This window comes from Scyliorhinus canicula, chromosome 4 (genome assembly GCF_902713615.1).
Source record: "Scyliorhinus canicula chromosome 4, sScyCan1.1, whole genome shotgun sequence".
Classification (NCBI taxonomy): domain Eukaryota; kingdom Metazoa; phylum Chordata; class Chondrichthyes; order Carcharhiniformes; family Scyliorhinidae; genus Scyliorhinus; species Scyliorhinus canicula.
In genome coordinates this window covers 207,379,324-207,398,198 of record NC_052149.1, presented here as the reverse complement: position 1 = coordinate 207,398,198, position 18,875 = coordinate 207,379,324, and the positions used below count along the sequence as shown (strand labels likewise).

General features: G+C 50.8%; 1 protein-coding gene across 3 annotated transcripts in view; it reads right to left on the bottom strand.

The window, feature by feature from the left end:
- Positions 1-18,875, bottom strand: part of LOC119965338 (solute carrier family 22 member 5-like) — a 146,454-nt gene that overhangs the window by 6,779 nt on the left and 120,800 nt on the right. Inside the window, exons 8-9 of one of the 3 annotated variants that reach the window (XM_038795963.1) lie at positions 9,081-9,263; positions 2,092-2,227 (exon numbers count right to left, since the gene is read on the bottom strand). The exons of 1 other annotated variant lie outside the window; for it this stretch is intronic. In XM_038795963.1, the coding sequence (XP_038651891.1) occupies positions 2,092-2,227; positions 9,081-9,263 (319 nt within the window). The remainder of the gene's footprint in view (positions 1-2,091; positions 2,228-9,080; positions 9,264-18,875) is intronic. One more of the 3 variants, XM_038795964.1, reaches the window with a different exon arrangement.

The following is an 18,875-nucleotide window of genomic DNA, read 5'->3' as shown; positions in this document are numbered from 1 at the left end:
TAAATCCTGCGGTAGGCGGACATCTCCAGCCTCTTCAAGGAGCATCCCAGGAAGGCCTGTTGCTCTGACGGATAAGGGGTATCCACTTAGGACCTGGCTAATGACGGCTGTATGGAGGCCATTGACCAATGCAGAGGCATGATACAACAAAGCTCATGTGGCTACCCAAATTGTCAATAGTGGTGCATCGGATTCTTCAAAATGTGGCTTCCAGAGGGTGCCTTGACCCCAGAGGGTCGCCCGCTTTGTGGATATCTGCTTTGTCCTGTAAAACCTGGCACAGCAGTGGGGCGATGTGCTGGAGGTGGAGGGGGAGGAATATGTGGCCACTTCTGAGGAGGAGGATGAGGAGGCGCCAGAGCAGGTGGGGCTGGAGACGAACCTGGATAGGACCAGCTGGAGGATGGAGAACAGGCGGGAGTGGTGAGGGGTCTGGCAAGCCCGGACGGCTAGGGAGACCTCCATCCTCTCCGGCATCATCTAAAACGTGGCCTCGTCCATCATTCCTCTTCTCCACAACCCCCCTCTTCCCACCCCTTCCCCATCCCTGTGCCCCCCCCCCCCCCCCACTCACCCCCCAGGGTCTGTGTAGCATCACTCATGGGTGATAGGACTGTGTCGGCATTGTCTGCGGGTCCAAGTTCAACTGCAGGGACACAGAGGGAGCATCATTGGCTGCATGCATGGTTCATCGCAGGGGCGAGGGGCTCGGGGGTTGGAGGGGGAAGGGCCATATGTGGGGGAAGGATGAGGAGTATAGGAGTGTGGAAAGTATGGGGGGGGGAAATGGAGTGGTGTAGGCTGCGAAGCTGGCCATGGAACTGTGCTGGGCGGGGGCGGTGCCAGGAGCATTCTCTTCTGGGGAGTGTGTGGAGGTGGGGGGTGGTGCGCTCTGGTGCCAACTCACCCGAGTAGCCCAGTGAAGGTCATTGATCTTCTTGTGGCACTGAGTGCCGGTCTTCTGGGTCACACACTCCCCCGAGCTGAGTGCTGCTGCCTCTTCCTCCCAGCGGCACTGGCTGCCCTGTGGTTGACCCTCCGATACCTTCGGAGGAACAGGGCATCCCGCCTGGCCTCGACTGCTTTGAGTAGTCTGCCCAGGTCTGTACCCTGAATCATGGGGCTGGCCATCTCAGCGACATGACTGCGAGCTGAGTGACGTAGACTGTGCAGGAACGGTTTAAGTGCTGCTCCTTTTTAGCAGGGAGCTGGAGAGCGCGGTCCCGGTGAATCAGTCAGTGGGACCATCATGTGGCGTGAAGCCCATGGGGCCTCGTTAAGTGGACCAATTAATGCTTTATAGCAGTGACAGCATTGCCGGGCTCAGGGCTGGGAAGCTCGCAGTTTTTCCCACTTGCTACCACACTGAGAAACTTTTCCGTTAAAGTACACCAACGTTTGGAGTCAATGGAGTTACGGACAGGAAATGTTAATTCTATTTCTCGCTCCAGAGATGCTGCCAGACTGGTTGACTATTTCCAGCATTTTCCATTTATGTTTCAGATTTCCAGCACCTGCAGTATGTAATTTTAATTCTGTTTGGAACCCTTCACTCATGCGGCCCTGTCGTTGAGGCTTGGAGCCTTTGGCTCCGATGGATTTCCTGTCTGTCATTCGAGGCTTCCTCCAATGAACAGGTGGTCACTGAGTGCGGAGGAGGGAAGGTGCTTTTTCGGTGTGAGGCAATCCTGCAAAGCACAAGGGCTAAATCACTGGCTTTGAAAGCAGACCAAGGCAAGCCAGCAGCACGGTTTCAATTCCCGTACCATCCTCCCCGAATAGGTGCCGGAATGTGGCAACTAGGGGCTTTTCACAGTAACTTCATTTGAAGCCTACTTGTGACAATAAGCAATTTATATTTCATTTCATTTTCAAGTCACTCCTATTAGCTGTTCACCTTTCTGCAGTGTGCAGCTGAAACTATTACGAGCCCGACATTGCGAAAGCTTCCTGCTGGTGGAAATGCAAAAGAATTTGTCCCCCGTTGACTGCACCGCAACTTTACCAGCACCCCTTCCTCTCACAGCCCCACCTGCATTCCCATTTTCCTAGTCTGGAACTATCCAATCAATGAAAACTGTACAGCTGTACCTCTTTATTTTCTGCATCTGGTCAATGGTTTCAGGGAGAGGAACATTGAGTGTTTCAGGCAGAAACAGGACTAGAAATGCTGAAAACACGGTCAGGCTTCCCATCAGAATATAAGGCAGAAACTCAGAATAAACACCTGTGGAAATACAGAGCGTAAGTTGTCTGTTCGGAAAGATCAGCACATTGACATAAAGACATAAACAATGCAGGTCACACAGGCCATGTATTCAATCACCACTCTTAGTTGTATTTTCAGTGCAGATACAGTCATATAATATGTGGAGATGCTTATTTTGTTTCTATTTTGAAGATTTTCTCCTGCCTGATTTTGACCCTTTCCCAACATTCTTAGAACAAACTGAGTATCATCCAAACACATAGGACGTGATCTACCAGCTGTGTTGAGCACGAACATGAGTGCAAGACGGTCGGTAGATCCTGGGAGGAGCCTCCCGCAGGTCTCCAGCTACCTTTACAGCTTGTAAATATACCCAAGACCCGTGAGACGGAATCAGAATCCCACCCAAAAGAGGTTGTGACTAAACGGTGCATGCCTAAGTTGGTTTTGAACCTACTCAGGCGAGCTTACCCTGGATTGAACAGCCACCCAGGATCTACCAGTGAGGCCACAACTGGGCACAGTTCAGTACTGGTCCACACGAATGTGGACCAGGTGGGACAGCACCCAGGGGGTCTCCTGGCCCATCGGAGGCCCCCTGCCGGTCAGGGAAAGGGTAGGGTGACCCCCTGACCCTCTCCCTGGTACCTGGGCATCTTGGCACTGCCCAGCTTGCATCTCAGCACTGCCACCCTGGCACTGTCAAGGTGCCCAAGAGGCACCGCCAAGCTGGCAGAGTAGCAGTGCAAGGGTGCCCGTTAAATTCCGTCCATAATGTTACATTGGACATGTACATTTAGGACACTCAGTTCTATCTCATTTGCATTTCTCTCCAGAGTTCTATTGTCTCTGGTTTGTCAAGCTACTTGCTAGTCATCCAAACTTAGGTACTGTTTTGTTATGCTCTTGATGTAGCATAAGCTGCTTCCTTGATGTACACTCTTACAAAGGAAGGTTCAGACTTGGAGACAGCTTTAACACATTTATTAAACTGTTAACAATTCTCCTACTTGGATTCGACTCTCCTGTTAATCCTGCAATCGCTACTCAGACTGGCGAACCAGTCTGCTACAATCCAGGTGGTGGGTGTGATGTGTTTCAAATCAACCCTGTGTACTCACTGAGAGTCTCCACTGGCAAGAGGAAGATCATGCGTGCTGTGTCCTTTTATATAGGTTGGTGTAATGGCCTTCTATGGTAGTGTCACCTCTGTGTGTATCGTGAATGCCCATTGGTCGTGTCCTATCTTACTGACCTATTGGTTGAATGTCTGTGTCATGTCTCTGGTGCTCCCTCCAGTGTCTATCTAGTCTATGTGTATTTGCATTAACCCCCTGTGTATTTACAGTGATGCATATCACCACAGGTACGTCTCCTGCTTAATGTGGTCAGGAAACAAGGCCCCATCACTGGCGCTGCCCAATCCGCAAAGCGTACGACCTGACGATACCCAGATTCTCCAGCTGACTGTGTTTAGTTTCCACTTTTTTCAACAATTCACAGGGGACAGGGCATGCCCAGAAATACTGAGGTTGGGCTCTCGAGTCGAAATGAATGTGAGCGACGGCCCCTTTTAACTTTCCAAGTCCGGAATGAAATATTTTGGGGTACTTACCCAGCACTTCTACTTAGATGACATGCTGGTCACGGAAGCAACCGAACAAGAGCACTTGGAAAACTTTGAGGCAGTGCTGAATCGGTTTCTGAGTCTGTTGTCCGTTTGCGAAGGGCAAAATGTATCTTCCATGCAAGTCGGGTGGTCTATCTCAGTTACTGGGTGGACCGTGAAGGCTTACAACCCGTTGCAGAAAAGGTACATGCCATTCAGCAGGCCCCCACCCTGACGGATGCCATAGAGCTTTGTTCATTTTTAGGACTTTTAACTAGTACGGCACATTTACTTTTGAAGAAAGATCAAGGGTGGGCGTGGAGAAAGCCCCATGATGCGGCTTTTCTGCAGGTGAAGAAACAGTTATCGTGTTCCATGTTACATACATACTGGAGCCCGCCAAACCGCTCTTCAAGTGCGCTGATTCGCCTTGCAGTATTGGGGCCGACCTGTCACATCGGATGGAGAATGACGGGCAATGGCTGATCGCTTTCGCCTCTCGGCTGCTGGCTGCAGCAGAACAAAAATGTGTGCAGATTGAGAAAAAGGGTCTGGGGGTGGTCTCCATGGTGATAATATTTCACCAGTACATCTATGGCTGCCACTTCATTCTTATTACAGACCATAAATCTTTACTCGGTCTTTTTAAAGAGGTCAAGGCAGTCTTGCCCATTGTCTCCGCGAGGATCCAATGCTGGGCATTGCTGTTGACCGCCTAGGAATATTCGTTTGCTCATCGGCCGGGGACTCAGATAAGGAACTCCGACTCGCTGAGCCGTTTATCGACTAGCCCCACATTGCCACCCCAGGGCAAAGTGGTTGCCACTCTAAACTTCATGGACCCTTTGCCAGTCACGGCGACTCGGATCCATGAATGGACTCAGGCAGACCCGATTCTCGCAAAAGTACAGCATGTTGTGTTATATGGAGGTCAGCATCGACAGCTAGCAGGCAAATTTTGGGTGTTTTCGTCAAAACTGTCTAAGTATACTGTGGAGGGCAGTATCCTCCTTTGGGGAATGTGCGTCGTCGTTCCAAAGAAAGGCCAGGAGTTGATACTGAAGGACCTCCATAATGGACATCCAGGGGTGCCAAAAATTAAGACGTTCGCACGCCGTTACATCTGGTGGCCGGGCCTGGCTGCGGACATTGAGAGGATGGCCCAGCAATGTTCCATCTGACAGGAGCACCAGAAGCTCTCACTGGCTGCGCCCTTTCACCTTTGGAATTAGCCAGGACGGGACGTGGGCACAATTGCATGCCAGTCCATTTCAGGGTTCAGTGTTCCTCCTACAGATTGACGTTTAAACATTGATGGTCCACAAGGTGGTGGTGACCACCTCCGGCAATCATTGAGAAGTTACAATTATTATCCCGCATGCACGGGATCCCTGAAGTGCTCGTTACAGGCAATGGGACTCCTTTTACGAGTGAGGAGCTCTCAGGGATTTTGAAGGGGAATGGGGTATGGCACGTCCGTCCCACCCCGTACCACCCGGCTTCAGATGGTTTGGTGGAACAGGCAGCACAGACCTTCAGAAAAGGCCTCAAGAAACAGTCTTCTGGTTCGCTGGCTTGTTTCTGATTTTGCTACAGGACCACCCCACATGCAGTGATTGGGGTGGTCCAACTGAAATGCTGATGGGCCAGAGGCTTCAAACCCATCGTAGTATGATTTTCCCTGATATACGTGTAAAAATGCGGCACGACCAGGAGCTGCAAGGGCCTCGCCCTGTTCAACGTCGACCACCTTTGTACCGGGTGACACGGTGTATAATCACAATTTGGAGATGCCATCCAGTGGATCTCCGGCACTATCCTTCACCAGACTGGCCAGTTTCTTATCAAGAACAAGCTCAAGGTCGGATCATGCGAAGCACCTTGATCATATTCAGTCCAGGCGATTAATTCTTCGTAAACTCCCTCGTGAGCGTAAAGTTTTCATCCAGCCGACTCTGATGCCACAACAGGCCAAAGTGGAGCCCCAAGTGGGTCAAGATGCCGAAATGAGAGATGTCAGGGACACAGATTCGTAAATGGAAACTCAAGCATCAAAAATCTCCGATGGGAAATCAATAGTGCAGCAGCATCCAGCAGAGCATCCGCCATGACGTTCCAGTCGAAAGCGACATTCGCCTTTCAGATTCATGCTGCCCGATCTGGCACCTCGGGTGCCCAACAGCAAGCCTAACGCAAAGGACTGCCCTCCATCCCCGCAGACATTGGAGGATTCTTCGGACTTTGGGGGTGAGGGATATTATAACCCGCAAAAGTCTTACGGGGTGGGAACAATTAACTTCCCCATGAACCTTAAAGAATACGAGCTATTCTGTTAAGGGGGTGGGGGCCTCTAAACAAGGTCTTGTTGTATGATATACAAAGCCGGACGGTTAGGTACCGGCAAGGCAAATCCAATGGGCATCTATTGTGTGATGTAGATAACAGTTGTAAATAAACTGAGTCTCTTTGAATTATTTGGTGTGGACTCCTTCGTGGACTTACAAAAAAATGTTAAGCGATATTTCAAAACTGAAAAATATAATTAGTTAAAAAAATAGAATAAATATGTTCTGGTAGGAGATGTGATGCAGCTGTAGCACATGGGGACTGGTAGACATCAATATGATCCACAGCAACCACACCTGCAGAAAGTCTGCAGTTCAAAGAGCTTCAGTCTGCAATTGATGCATCAAGAGGGCAGGGGGACGGGAGGAAATTAGCTGACGGCTTTGTTCAAGGTGGAAGTCACACCCTTCGAGTTAGTATTCCTGATTTGGTCTGTGATCAAGGACAGGATGAGACATGTATACTGCTCCTGAGGAAGGAACAATGCTCCAAAAGCTAGTGTTTGAAACAAACCTGTTGGACTTTAACCTAGTGTTGTAAGACTTCTTACTAGGGTCTTCAGGGCCACTGAGCAAGCTTACCACAGCATCTTGGTACAGTGTTTTTCAAACTTTTTTTCCAGGGACCCATTTTTACCAAATGGCCAACCTTCGGGACCCATGCCAGCCGACTGTCGTGACCCATGGCGGCTGACCTTCATGACTCAAGCCGGTCGATTTTCGCAACCCACGCCACCCACACTTCATGACCCACTATTTCCGCTTACCTTTAATGCGACAGGTGAGCCTGCTTGGTCCTCATGATCGCAATTGTTTTGCAATTCAATGGCAGATTTCTGTTATAGGTGCTCATCAGAGGTCCTGGTCATACCAGTACTGTTTTGTCCTGCTCTGGATTCTCCTGACCAGCTCACCCCCCGCCCCCCTCCCCACTGCTTTGTCCTGTTGTGGACTCTCCTGTGCAGCTTACACCACCACTGCTTTGTCCTGCTGTGAATTCTCCTGAGCCACTCTTTCCAGCAGCTTAAGTTGTGAGATCCTGGTCTGTTTGTGTCTCTGGACCTCTCTTTCTTACAAAACAATCCATAAAAAATTTTGCTGCTGACAAAATGGAGGAATCACAATCGTGCCCAGAGCACGTGACGTCAGTGTTCGGGGCACCTGACTTGTTCTCTGCTTCGTTTCAGGCAGGAAGACTGATTGAATTAAGAAAAAATCTCCTCCTCACTCATGGTGCTGATGTCAGGAGGCAGTGCTTCTCGTTGGGCTCCGGGCATGCGCACTGATGAGCAAGCACGAATGCGCAGCCCACCTGCATTTTTAAAGCCGGTTGAGGCCATCATTTGTTAAGCTGTTCGCAGACGGCACTTTTAAAAGCCAGCTGCTGCTGCCGTTGCACGTTAATTCTCCGACCCTACCGACACCCGGCCGTGACCCACCTGTGGGTCGCGACCCCGACTTTGAAAATGACTTAGTACATAGAGCCATTCAAGTAGGAGAGTGAAAAGGAATACAGTAGCATTAAGGGACAGTGTAGTACTGGGGATATATATAGTTCTCTGCAGCCAGGAATATGAGTCTTGAAACCTCTTGATTGTCCTGGGCCAGTATTGAAGTCATCTCCTCAGGATTAGGGAGGAACTCAAAGGGGAAGGATCCAGTTGTTATGGAGTGGGAATGGTAAGATCCAAATTGGCACCAGAGCTGGGAAAGAAGTTCTGCTAAAAGAATATGAGCATTTGGGAGCTAAATTAAAAAGCAGCCAACAAAGGTACCTGACCATGAGCAAACTGACAGACCACACTAGTGCCAGACCATTTCCAATAACAGAGAATCTAACCATCACCCTTGACATTCAATGGCATTAGCAATGCTGAATCCTCCACTCTCAACATCCTGAGGATTACTATTGACCAGAAACTGAACTGGACCAAAATACTGTGACTATAAGAGAAGGCCAGGTGCTAAGAATCCTGGGTGGGATTCTCTGATCCTGATGCTAAGTGTTGATGCTGTCGGAAACGCCGTCGAGAAATGCGATGGCGTCAACACGGCCTCAGGATCAGCAATTCTGGCCCGTTCAGGAGGCCGTCACGGTGCTGGAGCAGTTCACGCTGCTCCAGCTGCTGATCTGCCGCTGGAATGGGCGCCGGGAGATGCACGCATGCGCAATGGGTCTGGCGCGAACCTGCGCATACACAGTCCCACCGGCGCGATTTATGCGCATGCGCGGTGTCTCCGTTGTCTGCGCCAGCCCCAATGCAACATGGCGTAGGAGTACATGGGCCGGCGTGGAAGAATGGAGGCTGGGAGACAGAGAGGCCGGCCTGCCGATCGGTGGGCCCCGATCACAGGCCAGGCTACATTGGAGGCCCTCCCCGGGGTCGGACCCCCTCCCCCCCACAGGCCGCCACCTGACCGTTCAACGCTGGGTTCCCGCCGGCTGAGAGCAGGTGTGGACGGCGCCGGCAGGACTCTGCGTTTCCATGACGGCCACTTGGCCTATCCCGGCCCGAGAACCGGTGGGCCGGTCGCGTAGAGCGGGCCGCGACTGGCGCCATGCCAACCATGCTGGCGCCAATGGCGCCGATTCTCCACTCTGTGGAGAATTGCGCGCCGGCGTTGGGATGGCATGGCACGATTCGCGCCGGTCACGGGGATTCTCCGGCCCGGCCCTGGGCTGAGTGAATTCCCCCCCCGCCGTGCTGGAGGTGGGGGTTGGGGTGTGGGGATATGTTGCTCCAAGGAGGGATGGGCTGGTCAGTTATCTCCTGCATATTTATTGCCTCATTCATCTCTTCCTTTACACCAAGAGCACACAAAAATTGTGGTTTGAGAACAGTCACTGAGTATTAGCGTAATGCAAGAAATGTTCTTCTATTCTAACTCCATGCAGAAGTTAAAAACTTTATCTTACCAAGATGAAAAATGTAAGGTGAGATGATGCTACCGAACCTGGAAGCCATCGAACTCACTCCGACACCCATGTTTCTTACCACAGTTGGGTACAGCTCAGCGGTGTAGATATAAACTATGGCAAAGGCAATCGTGGTCCCTAACTTTCCAATCATCACCAGAATGGTGGAAATTGCTAAAAGATCTGGAAAATATGGAGGTAACAGTGAATAAAGTGGAAGGTGCATCTGTTTACACACACATATCTGTATAATCTTGTCATACATTCAATACACAGGCTGACTTTCCAAATACGTTAAACCTCAGCAGCTAGGGGAGAATTTATGATTGTGCTCTCCATGCGTTGAGATTAATGGATGAAAATGTATGAGTCCACGATTTCCCACCCAATGAATGTTTCAGATATTTGAGATTCTACACGGATGGATTGAAAATGCAAGACCTAATATCAAGAATTAAAATGTTAATTTGAGGCATTAGGGACTGGCAGAAAATACAGGTCATTGGAGACAGAGGTGATGTGTAAGAGATCATTGATGTGGGTGAGCATATGAACAACATATGACCAAAGTTACAGAGGGTAGAGGACAGCAGGCTGGCCAGGATAACAGTGCAATAATCAGAGATGGATGAGGGGACCAATGACAGAAAACGGGTTGTCACTTTTCCTACATTACAACAGTGATGACATTATGAAAGTACTTGGTTAACTATAAAGCCCTTTGAAGCTTCTGGTGGTTGTGAAAGATGCCATATAAATGCCAGGGAGAAAGGTCCTGTGAGAAGGAGAGAGGTACACAGCCGGAGTGTATGTGCATGTATGTCTTATGCCCATGCAGCAGAGCCTGGTCTCCAGATATCTTGGATCCTCTTGCCACTAGACCAAGGCTTTGCTTTGTCAAACCTGTGTGGTAGCTGGTGTGCATGTTAGAATCGTAGAGTACCGACAGTGGAGAAGGAGACCATTGATGCCACTGTTGAGGCACCAGAAAATAGCGATTTCGCGTGAACCGGGCGCCCGCCATGATTTTGCTGTCAAAACAAATTCTCCGCCCAATTGCATTTCCCGATTTCGGCATTCTACCCGTGGACAATGTACAACAGGCACTTTAAACCCTGGAGAAGTACTACCAGCATTTCCTCAGCTAGATCCTGCAAATCAATTGGCAGAATACTGTGGCCACCTAAAATGGTGTCCAGCAAGTCAGGTTTTATGGACAAGCAGCCTGCAGAACAGATCAACAAAGTTGTAGCAAAAGGCTTTACAGACTTCAAAAGATTTCACAGGTTGATGCGAACAACATAGGCAAATGGCCATTTCCAGGCCATCCCAGGAACAATAGAACTGTCCTGTCAATCACACTTGTTTACCAGACACAGCAGCACCGAAGCTCCTTATTTGGAAAGGCCTACATGGCCCCAACACGTGCAGGCATGGCCACTGAGGGCCCACCCCAAAATTGATGTGGCAGCCCCTGATTGGACTTGATCGATCAGGCTGATGGAGCCCTGATCAATTGATTGACAAATGACCCAGAGACCGTCCACCAAAGGGAATGAAATTCAAGCAGGTTAAAAAGGTGAGGCACCACCCTCGAATCTCTCTATGCAGCAGAAATCAGCAACAGTGACGTCCACCAGCTGACGAAGGAGATCATCGACACAACCAACAGAAGGAAGACCAGAGCCAGAAGGGAGAAGTCTTACAACACCAGGTTAAAGTCCAACAGGTTTGTTTCAAACTCGAGCTTTCGGAGCGCAGCTCCTTCTTCAGGTGACTGGAGAGGAATCAGATTGATTACCAACTAACAGAGACAACAAGAGCGCAACAACAGATAACAGGCCTGTATCTGCCTAGTACTTGTAAGTCACTGGCAAGTTAAGTTAAGATCTTGGAACTATTGGTGTATAGTGTAAGCTATGATTGGGGGTATGTCATTGAATAACCATAACAATTGTGTGCATGTGAATAAATATTGTTCTGTTTTATAAACTGAGTCTCATAGTCCTTTGTCTACCGTACATGGGTTAAGACACGCTGTGACAGGCACAACAATACAAACATATGAATTAGGAGCAGGAGGAGACCACTTGGCCCCTGGAGCCTGTTCGACCATTCAATAAGACCGGGGCTGATCCGATTGTAACACCAACCCCACATTCTTGCCTACTCCGATAACTTATCATCCCGTTGTTAATCAGAATCTATCTACCACTCCCGAAAAAATAGTCTTAAGATTCTGTTTCCACTGTCCTTTTAAGGAAGAGAATTCAGAGAGTTATGACCCTCTGAGAGAAATAATGGGCGATATTCTCCCCTACCCGGTAGGGCGGGGGGTCCCGGCGGGATGGAGTGGTGTGAACCACTCCGGCGTCAGGCCGTCCCAAAGGTACGGAATCCTCCGCACCTTTAGGGGCCAAGCTCTCACCTTTAGGGGCTAGGCCCGCGCCGGAGTGGTTGGTGCACCACCGGCCGGCGGGAAGGCCTTTGGCGCCACACCAGCCGGGGCCGAAGGCATTCCGGCGGCCGGCGGAAGACTGCGCATGCGCGGGAGCGTCAGCGACTGCTGACGTCATCCACGCGCATGGGTTGGGGTTTCACCTCCACGTCGGCCATCGCGGAGGTTGATGGCCGACGCGGAAGGGAAAGAGTGCCCCCACGGCACAGGCCCGCCCGCGGATCGGTGAGCCATGATCATGGGCCAGGCCACCGTGGTGGCACCCCCCGGGGCCAGATCATCCCCCCCAGGATCCCGGAGCCTGCCCGCGCCGCCTGGTCCCGCCGGGAAGGGAGGTGGTTTAATTAACACCGGCGGAACCGGCATTACAGCAGCAGGACTTCGGCCCATCGCGGGCTGGAGAATCGCCGGGGGGGGGGGGGGCCCGCTGACTGGCGCGGCGCGATTCCCGCCCCCGCCGAATCACCGGTGCCGGAGAATTCGCCGGCCGGCGGGGGAAGGATTCACGCTGCCCCTGGCGATTCGCCGACCCGGCGGGGGGTCGGAGAATCCCGTCCAATATCTCCTCACCTGCATCTTAAATGAGTGACACCTTATTTTCAAAAAATGTCCCCTAATTCTAGATTCTCTGAGAAGAGGAAACATCCTCTCTACATCCACCCTGTCAGGCCCTAAGGTTTTGATCAAGTCACCTCTTACTCTTCTAAACAAGAATGGATACAAATATAACCTCTCCAACTGTTCCTCAAAAGACAGCTCACCAATTCTAGGTATTAGTCTCGTAAGCCCTCTCAACTATTTCCAATTCATTTATACCTTTCCTTAATAAGGAGACCAATACTGTGGTACTCCAGATGTCGTCTTATCAGTGCCCTGTGGAACTGGAGCCTAACCTTACCTACTTTTGTCATCAATTCCCCTCACAATAATAATAACATTCCATTAGCTTTCCAAACGACTTGCTGTACCTGTTTTCTAGCCTTTATGATTCATGCACTAGCACACCCAGATCCCTCTGCACCTCAGAGCTCTGCAATCTCTCGCCCATTTAGATTATATATTTTTTATTCATCCTGGCAAAATGGACAATTTCACATTTGCCCACATTCCATTCCATTTGCTAGTTCTTTTCCCACTCACTTAACCTATCTACGTCTCTTTGTAGCCTCTTTTTGTCCCCATCACAATTTAATTTCCTACCTATCTTTGTGTCATCAGTAAGTTTAGCAACCACACCTTGAGTCCCTTCATCCAAGTAATTTGTAAAATGTTGAGACCCCAGCACTGGTCCCTGTGGCACACTACTTGTCACATCCTGCCAACCAGAAAAAGACCATCTCTGATTCTTGTTAGTAAGCTAATCTTCAGTCCATGCCAATATGTTACTCCCCAAACTACAAGAATTTTTAGGATAGTTGCACCAACATCAGTGTTCTTTCTCAGTCTAACATCCTCAGCATTGAAGGATTAACCATGCTCGATCAGCTCCTTTAGTTGGGTCACAGCTTCTGCATGCTGCAGCAGCACGGTGGCACCGTAGTTAACACTGCTGCCTCACATCACCAGGGACCCACGTTCACTTCCGGCCTCGGGTGACTGTGTTGAATTTGCACGTTCACCTTGATTTTGCGTGTGTTTCCTCCCGGTGCTCCGGTTTCCTCCCACAGTCCAACGCTGTGCATGTTAGGTGGATTGGTCATGATAAAATGCTCCTTAGTGTACAAAGATGCACAGGTTATATGGGGCTATAGGGTTACGCTGATAGGATGGGAGAGTGGGCATAGGTAGGGTGCTCTTTCAGAGGGTCTGTGCAGTCTCAATGGGCCTAATGGCCTCTTTCTGCACTGTATGAATTTGATGCCAGGTAGAACATCCAGTTCTTGACTAGTTAAAATATTTTATTATAAAATAAATGCATGGTAAAGATAACTATAAGAAATATATTACAAGCTACGAATACTGATGAATTATTCCAGAGCTACTGCAAGTATGACTATCCACTAACACAACTAACTCCCAACTCCTCGAGGTACAAAGTCACATGATAGATTTGTGCTGCCGCCTGCTGGTCGGAAGTCTTTTACTTTATTATACACATGATTGCTTATGCATATCATCACAAAGAGAAAGTGTCGACAGAGAAAGGAGCAGCTGGCAACCCAGACACCCCACCCACCTGTTCTTCCAACCTCTGTCTGCCACATCTGTGACAGAGACTGCAGATCGTGCATTGGACTCCCCAGTCACCTCAGAACTCATTTTTAGAGCGGAATCAAGTCACCATCAGCCCCATGGGACTGCCCAAGAAGAAGATATAAATGCAAGTCTCCCTTTTTTCTCCTGTATCTCCCAAATGTGAATGGTGCATTCCGTAGGGAAACTTGCAGGTGGTGGGTGATGTTCCCAAGTTCTTCTCGGAAGTCACAGGTTTGAAGGAAGCCTTGTTAAGTGGCAACTTATAGATGGCCAATAATGCTTCTATCCTGCGCTGCTGGTGGAGGAAGTAAATGTTTAAGGTGATAAATAGGTGCCAGTCAAACATGTTGCCAAGTATTGATGTTGTTAAGCTTCATGAATTGGAACTGCACTTATGCAGGCGACTGGGGAGTACTCATTACCATCCTGACTGTGGGCCGCACAGTAGCACAGTGGTTAGCGCTGTTGCTTCACAGCTCCAGGGTCCCAGGTTTGATTCCCACTTGGGTCACTGTGCACAGTCTGCCCGTTCGCCTGTGTCTGCGTGGGTTTCTACGGATGCTCCGGTTTCCTCCCACAAGCCCCAAATTTGGATATTCTGAATTCTCCCTCTGTCTATCCGGACAGGTGCCGGAATGTGGCGACTAGAGGATTTTCACAGTAACTTCATTGCAGTGTTAATGTAAGCCTACTTGTGACAACAAAGATTATAATTATTGTGCCATGTCGATAGTGGAATTGCTTTTGGAGTCAGAATTGAGATACCCACCACAGAATTCACTGGGCGCGATTCTCCGCCCCCCACGACGGGTCGGAGAATAGCGGGAGGGCCTTCCCGACATTTTTCCCGACCTCCCGCTATTCTCCCCCCCCCCCCCCATGGCCGCCCCACGACACAAATCGCTGCTCGCCGTTTTTTTACGGCGAGCAGCCATTCTCCCCTATCCGATGGGCCGATTTCCCAGGCCTTTACGGCCGTTTTCACGAATTTAAACACACCTGCTATCACAGTTCGTGAAAACGGCCGCAAAGTGCCATTCTGCACAACCATGCCACCAATTGGCACGGCCGCACCACGGCCGTGCCAAGGGTGGCATGGGCCCGCGATCGGTGGGCACCGTTTGCGGGCAGCGGGTCCAATTCCCGCGCACTCTTTGTCCCTCCACCGCCCCACAGGATCAGTCCGCGGGGCGGCTGAGGGGCATGATGGACCGCGCATGCGCGGGTTTGACGCATATGCGCGATGACGTCATCCGCGCATGCGCGGGTTGGAACCGTCCAACCCGCGCATGCGCGGCTGACGTCATCGTGCGCGTCAGCCGCCGTGAGTCTTGGCGGCCGGGTTTAGCGAACGTTCGCTAAGCCCGCGCTGCCGTTCTTCCCGGGGCCGCGATGCTAGCCCCAACCGGGGGGGGGGGTGAATCGGTCCTGGGAGGGGGCGCGGAGGCTGCCGTGAAACACGGCCGGTTTCACGGCAGCCTTTACGACTCTCCGCATTTGCGGAGAATCGCGCCCTCAGTCTTTGACCTGCTCTTGCAGCCTCAGCATTTATGTATCTTGTCCAGTTAAGTTTCTGTCCTTTGGAAATATCCTTGCAAATGTTTGCTCCTCAAGTCTAACAGCTTCAGAAAGGGAAAGAATATGTTGTGTCAAAAGTACCTGTGACGGGATTCTCTGTTTCTGACAAACTGTATGATCTCCTCAGGTCGGCCAGGGTAAGCAGGCAGCACTGTGCCCTTGGCACCAGCCTCCGTACCACACACCCGTAACCCTATCCCCCCCCCCACCCCCCCCCCGCACCTGGAGGGCGAAAGAACCCCACTCTGCCGGCAGCCATACCGGCTGCCATGACCGGGTGCCCTGGCCACTGAGGCCACCAGCTACCTATCCCCTGGGCTGCATGTGTTGGGCTGTCTAACGCTGTCCTTTTTCGTTTAACCCCCCAGCCTAGGAGAAGGCCACGCACAACGGCCGGGAGTGGGAGAAGACATGGGGGGGGGGGGGGACCGCTGGACTTACAGTCCCTCACTGTGGCAGAGCAGAGGGCCCTGGGCATGGTCGCCAGCCCAGAAAAAAGAGAGGTTGCTGAGGTAGAGTTAAGCTGCGGGCGAGGAAGTGAGATCCTGCTGAGTTGTGATTTCCTGTGACACGTGTGTCAACCACCCCCCCCTCCCCCCACACCACTCCCACACCACCCTCACGCCCACACCACATCACCCCCACCTTCACAGCACCCTCACCCACACCCTTACACCCACACCACCCTCACATCACCACCCCCCACCGCACCCACACACCCTTCCGCATCATCCCATCCCCGGTCCGCGGTGTAATCACGCGTCTTGTCTTGTGTCTTGCAGAACCTGCTGGTGATGGGGCGGGTGCATCTGGCATCCCCCGGCCCCAGCCTGTGCCATAGCGTAGTGTCCCTGTGAGCTGAGTAGCGATGAGAGCAGCTCGGACACCAGCCCTCTGCCCGAGACTCAGAACACCCTGGAGTTCGAGTCGGAGGATTGCAGAGATTTTCAGTCACAGCTATCTCCAACACCCTCCACCATCTCAGAGACACTCACTTTGGTTGGGAACTTTAGTGAAGAGGCGCCTGGGACAAAATGTGGTGTGCACCACACAGCTGCTCCAGGGCAGCAGGTGGAGGTAGGAACACTCGAGGGGGCGGGCGTTCGGAGGGCAGACCGACCCCAGGGACTAGCTGCTGTCAAGATGGGTTTCGTGAACAGAGAGTCCAATCAATCGTGGAGGTACAGTTGCAGAGCCAAGGACTACATGAGGGGTCATCAGCAAGCCTCCAGTACGTGCAGGTACAGTTGGAGGAATCCAACCCCGTGCACAGCAGGATGTGGAGCCAACAATGCATACCACCCAAGCCAACAGCGCACTACTTCCATTCGCGGTGGAGACATTGGGGGCAACGGTTTCGGCTATGGATCCATGTTCAAGGCATGGGGCATCCTGTGCAGGCGCTGGCCGAGGCCCAGCACAGGGTTAGCGTTTCACAGGCAGCCATTTGCCAGAGCCACCTGGATATTGCAGTAGTGCTCCTGAGCGTGGCCCAGTCACAGCAGGGCATGGCTGGGAACGCCAGCGGCATTGCCCAGGCGCTGGCTGACATGGTGCAGACACAGATGGAACTGGTTCCGTTCCAGAGGGAGATGGCATAGTCACTGGCTGGTGTAATACAAATCCAGAGGTGGTGGCACAGTCAATGAGTGATGTGGCGCAGTCCCAGAGGGAGATCGTCCACTCCCTTTGCTCCAAGGCCCCAAGCGTGCGAACTCTGGTCAAAACCAGAGTGGGCCGGCAGGACTGGCAATGCAAGTAGCAGGGGAGCCTCAGGGGAAAGCTCACCTCTCACACCCTTCCCATAGTGGGGGAGCGGGGGGGGCATTGAGTCCGCTCCACCATTCAATCATGGCTGATATTTTTCTCATCCCAATTCTCCTGCCTTCTCCCCGTTACCCCTGATACCCTTTTGAATCAAGAACCTTTCTATCTCTGTCTTAAGGACACTCAGTGATTTGGCCTCCACAACCTTCTGCGGCAATGACTTCCACAGATTCACCATCCCCTAGCTGAAGAAATTCCTCCTCATCTCTGTTTTGAAGGAGCGTCCCTTTAGTCTGAGCTTGTGTCTTCTGGTTCTAGTTCTTCCGAGGATAGACGCAGAGTCCTCAACCATTCCTCATACAACAAGCTCGTCATCCCAGGGATCATTCTTGTGAACCTCCTCTGGACCCTTTCCAAGGCTAGCACATCCTTCCTTAGATACGGGGCCCAAAACTGCTCACAATACTCCAAATGGAGTCTGACCAGAGCCTTATACAGCCTCAGAAGTATATCCCTGGTCTTTTTCAGCCCTCTCAACATGAATGCTAACATTGCATTTGCCTTCCTAACTGCTGACTGAATGTGCACGTTAATCTTCAGAGAATCTTGAACAAGGACTCCCAAGTCCCTTTGTGCTTCTGATTTTCTGAGCATTTCCCCATTTAGAAAATATTCCATGCCTCCATTCCTCCTTCCAACCTCACAATTTTCTACAATGTATTCCATCTACCACTTTTTTTGCCCACTCTCCTAGCCTGTCCAAGTCCTTCTTCAGCCCCCCATATTCCTCAATACTGCCTGTCCCTCTACAAATCTTTGTATCTTCTACAAACTTAGAAACAGTGCCTTCAGTTCCTTCTTCCAGATCATTAATGTATATTGTGAAAAGTTGTGGTCCCAGCACAGACCCCTGAGTCACCAGCTGCCATCCTGAAAAAGACCCCTTTATCCCCACTCTCTGCCTTCTGCCAGTCAGCCAATCCTCTATCCATAACAGGATCTTACCCTTAACACTATGGGCTCTTAACGTATTTAACAGTCTCCTATACGGCTGCTTGTCAGAGGCCTTTCGGAAATCTAAATAATTCACAATCCACTGGTTCTCCTTTGTCCAATTTCTTTATTACCTCCGCAAAAAAATAACAGATTTGTCAGACATGACCTCCCCTTGACAAAGCCGTGCCGACTCGATCCTATGTTATCATGCACTTCCAAATACTCCGCGATCGCATCTTTAATAACAGACTCAAAATTCTTACCAATGACCGAAGTCAGGCTAACCGGCCTATAATTTCCCGTCTTCTGCCTCCCTCCCTTCTTAAATAGCGGTGTTAAATTAGCCACTTTCCAGTCCTCTGGGACACTCTCTGCCTCTAGTAATTCCTGAAAGATCACCACCAATGCCTTCACAATCTCCTCAGCTAACTGTTTTTGAACCCTGGGATATAGTCCATCCGGTCCAGGCGTTTATCCACCAACAGACCTTTCAGTTTCCCCAGAACCTTCTCCTTAGTGATGGCCACTACACTCAACTCTGCCTCCTGATTCTCCTGTAGCTCTGTCATCCCACTGGTGTCTTCCACGTGAAGACTGATGCAAAGTAACCATTCAGTTCAACGACCATTTCTTTGTTTCCTATTATTACTTCTTCTGCCAAACTTTGCAGTGGTCCAATGTCGATTTTTGCCTCTCTCTTACCTTTTATATATTGAAAATAACTATTTCTGTCTTCTTTTATATTACTAGCTTGCTTGTACTCATATTTCATCTTCTCCCACCCTTATTACTTTTTAAGT